Source organism: Mus caroli, chromosome X, assembly GCF_900094665.2.
Source record: "Mus caroli chromosome X, CAROLI_EIJ_v1.1, whole genome shotgun sequence".
Classification (NCBI taxonomy): domain Eukaryota; kingdom Metazoa; phylum Chordata; class Mammalia; order Rodentia; family Muridae; genus Mus; species Mus caroli.
The window spans coordinates 88,272,264-88,276,231 of record NC_034589.1 but is presented as its reverse complement, the minus strand read 5'-3'; the positions used below and the strand labels follow the sequence as shown (position 1 = coordinate 88,276,231).

Here is a 3,968-nt window from a genome sequence, read left to right as displayed (position 1 = left end):
TCTCGTGACCAGAGAACCCCTTTTCCCATGCGTCCTACGGACAGTTAAAATAGCGTGCATGCGCTTGCGCAGTGCCTTTAGGAGGTTTCTTTTCAGCTCCCGACCGCCTCCTTCTCCAGGTCTCCCCGGTCCTCGCCGAGGTTCCCGCTTTTCGGTCAGGGGTCATCACAGGGCGCCAAATGCACTCCCGCGGGAAGGCCGGGGGCGGGGCGCGGCTCAGCGCGCACGTCAGTGGCCTTCCGGGCGGAAGTCCGCAGCCTTCCAGGCCGCTGATTGGCTTTCGTACTGGCGCCTATCTTGGCCTCCGCGCCAGTTTCAGGCTGGTTGGCGCGGAATAGAGAGACTATCGGACCATGGCGCCCATGCACGGAGAGGACTGTAAACTGGAGACAAGCGGTGAGGGAGGATCCCGTGCTTAAGGCACCTGGTTGGGAATGTGGGGGTCGCGGTATGATCGAGGGGGAGGGGAAGGTCTCTGCTTTTTATCCTTAAGAAGGTGGCGCGCTCCTAGACCGCCCCTTAGGTCTGTTTGGCCGCCAACCTTAATCATTCTGGGCGGAGACCCTAGGGGTGTGGGATGGGGCTTCCTGATGGGGTCACTTGCTGAAGGTATTTTGGCTTGAGCGGTTTCTTTCTCTTATGACAGGCTTCACAGTCGTTGGCTCTTTGCATTTTCTTTGATGAGTCGCAAGCACGTGTGGGTTACAACTTCCATGGCAACCTTCCTCGGCCAGGATTGCTCTCTCTCCTGCCTGAAACTGTTTCTCTGCTCCCTTGGCAGGTCTCGGTTTGAGGGTTTGGAGCATGCCTGTGCCTCCGTTTCTAGGAAGTCCCAGGAAAATTGTTAGCATTGTCATTGAAGTGAGAGATGGAAGTGCTGTCACCAGATATAGATGCATTTCGTTAAGATTTTTTAAGGTTCTACGGGAAGTTCTTCAAGTGCTACATAGAAATACTGTTCAGGTCTAGTCATTTTGGGTGAGGTTTGAAAAAATGTATCACTTGAGTAGCATTTCGGATGCCCTATATATCAGGCATTTTGTGAGTAGTAATCTTTTATTTCCAGAAGTAGAGTTCAAAAATGCAGATGGCCTTGTCTGATTCTGATTTTAAACGGTGTTCAGCTAAAGTATGACTTAACTTCAGTTCTAACTTAAAATCAGATACTTTCTTAACCAAGTGTCACATGTCTTTGCCATTCACTGTGCATTGCCATTAATGAGATCTTGCTTCGTAATCAGTTTCTTTTGCATTCAGCTAGTTTTAAAATCACAGGTTTCTCTCTCTCTCTCTCTCTCTCTCTCTCTCTCTCTCAGACAAATTATTTTGGAGAGTCGACTAGCTTGGATTACAAATGGGCTGTGGGATTTAAGTACATGAACAGTCTGCAGCCCCTATCAGTCATTTGCTTCTAAGTCCTTTTTTCACCCTAAAAAAACTGTACGCCATCTGTGAACATCAAGAAATCACTCTTTGGAGGATACTGTGCAATCTTGAGACCTCTCTTAAGTCACAGTGTTGATTAAGTATTTTCTGGGGACTTGTGACTGGAATTTTTCTTTAAAGCATGCCAAAAGATTGTTATGTGGAAGACTGCTTCAGGTTACTGACCCTGCCTGCTTTGCGGGAGGGTAGAGGTACTCCCAAGTGGTGATTGGAAAACATTTCAATCTTTGTGTTTCCCCCCCATTGTTTTTTTTTTTTTTTTTTTTTTTTTTTTTTGCTAATTCACACAGCGTTAAAGACATTGCTTAAAAAAATTTTTTTTCAGGCTTTTTATGTTGGAAGGTGGGACACCTGGACAGTGGCAGCAAAATGTAGTAAGGCGTGTAATTAGCTGCTATTGTGTATAGAAAGTCATTGGAGGCTTTAATGATAAAAAATCTGGTATATTGGTTTGTTCAGCAAACATTTATTATGCAGGTACGAGGCATAGGCATTCTGCCAGGCTCTGGCATTAGCATGCTGGGTAGAATGGTGTGGCTTCTGTCTTCATGAGTGGAGAAAGTAAACAGTCATATGTAGTACCACATGGAATCTTCCCTGAGGAAATTGCTTTAGTTTTGCTTTCTGAAGCTAGACCAAAGTGTTGACTAGGTGCCATGTGTGGAATGTATGCATGTGCATATGTTTGATTATCCTACAACCTTACACAACACACACATGTGCGTGCACACACACATGCATGCACATACATTTCCCATACAGTTGTAGTCACACATGCACACCCAATTTGTCCTGTATTGCTAAGTACATAATAAGATAGCCATTCTTATTTAATTCTTAATGGGGAAGATGTATTTTCTCCTTTTCATGAGTGTAAAAGGGTCTTAAAAGGTAGCTCTTACAAGTAGTGTATGAAAAGAGATTGGGAATTTAATGACCAAAAAAAGGCATTCAGAGGCTCAGTCAGGAACCACTACAACTACTGGAACCAACTCTAGTTGCTTTAAACAAAAGAAATTTATTAGGGTACTATGCAGTTTGCAGAGATCCTGTAGGACTGGGAAGCCACTCTGGGGGCTGCTTAGCCAGAAATGGTGATTTCTGCTGTGCCAGAGAACTGAGCCAGAGAGGTCATTGTCACCTATGGCAAAATATTCAGATGTTACAGCTTATACCTTAAGATATATTAGCAGCTGGGCATGGTGGCGCATACCTTTAATCCCAGGGAGGCAGAGGCAGGTGGATTTCTGAGTTCAAGGCCAGCCTGGTCTACAAAGTGAGTTCCAGGACAGCCATGGCTATACAGAGAAACCCTGTCTCAAAAAACCAAAACCAAACCCCCCCCCCCAAAAAAAAAAAAAAAGAAAAAAAAAGTTCTGTAACAGTTGCCTTTTTTTTTTTTTAAACACAAACTTTCTAAATACTGGTCTGGTCTACTCCCTTGGAACATTAGTCTCCATTGGTAGAGACTATTTTGCATGCTCATAGCCTAGCAACAATGTATCAGGGAAGAAAGACTCAGTTGCAGAAACATCCACTGTAGCAGGTCAAATGGGCTCTGAGAGAATTTCTGTTTCAAATACTGGGCAACTTAACAAGGTGAACCTGTCATTGAGGCACATACCTACAGTCCTACCAAGTTGAAGGCTGGGATTGGATGATTATAATTTAATGATAGCCTAGTTACCTGTCTCAGAAAAAAAAATAAATGAAATAAAACAAGATAGCTGACTGGTAGTCTCATGTCACCCACTAAAAATGGCCAAATTGGGCATCTGTTCTATAATGTTTGGAATCTAGACTTTAGATTGTCCTACTTGCTGTGTATTCTTACAAAGAAATGAGCTTCCACACTGGCTTTGACTAAGTTTCCGGATACATTTTGCATTTTCATTTCTTTGTAATGTGGTTTAGGTCTCTTCCTTGGTTTTTGCCACTTTTTATCCTGTTTTGTGATGTTGAAATTCTCCATTTTCTAGGCTTGTTGGAGACAACTCCTGTGAAACCCTTTACAGTTTCCTGGACAAAATAATGTTTTTCTCCATTTTCACTGCATTTTTACTTCTTATATGGAACCATTTTTATATTTTGATCCTAGCCTTAGGTTTTTTTGTGTTACTTGACTGTGATATACTTGGAGACAAGAAAACTGTCTTATTTGTATTTGTATCTCAAGCTTTGTGTAGTGGTACAGTTTCTTGTGGAGTAAATCTATTTTAAGATCTAGAGAATTTGTGGGGTTGTCAAGGTATTGAATACACTGAATTTATTTTTAAGGACTGTGCCCATTTTCATGTAGGCCAACTGAATATCTTTTAAGTCATTTGAATGACATTCAGGATTTTGTGACTGTCATCAAATATCTGCATTCATTAATTTTCTCTTAGTGCCTTTCTGAGAAGTGTATTTTAATGTCAAATGTGAATGTAAAAAGTAAACTGAGATGCTACCGAGATTACATTTCCAGAGAGCTAGAGAGAAAATAGGATCTCTAATTACACTTTACTTTTTTTTTTTTTTTT

The 3,968-nt window shown here is 42.1% G+C and overlaps 1 protein-coding gene across 1 annotated transcript in view; it reads left to right on the top strand.

The window, feature by feature from the left end:
* The first annotated feature begins 295 nt into the window (after nucleotides 1–295).
* Nucleotides 296–3,968, top strand: part of Pola1 (DNA polymerase alpha 1, catalytic subunit) — a 407,398-nt gene continuing 403,725 nt past the window's right edge. Inside the window, exon 1 of the mRNA XM_021153188.2 lies at nucleotides 296–396. Coding sequence (XP_021008847.1) covers nucleotides 354–396 — 43 coding nt within the window. The 5' untranslated portion in view covers nucleotides 296–353. The remainder of the gene's footprint in view (nucleotides 397–3,968) is intronic.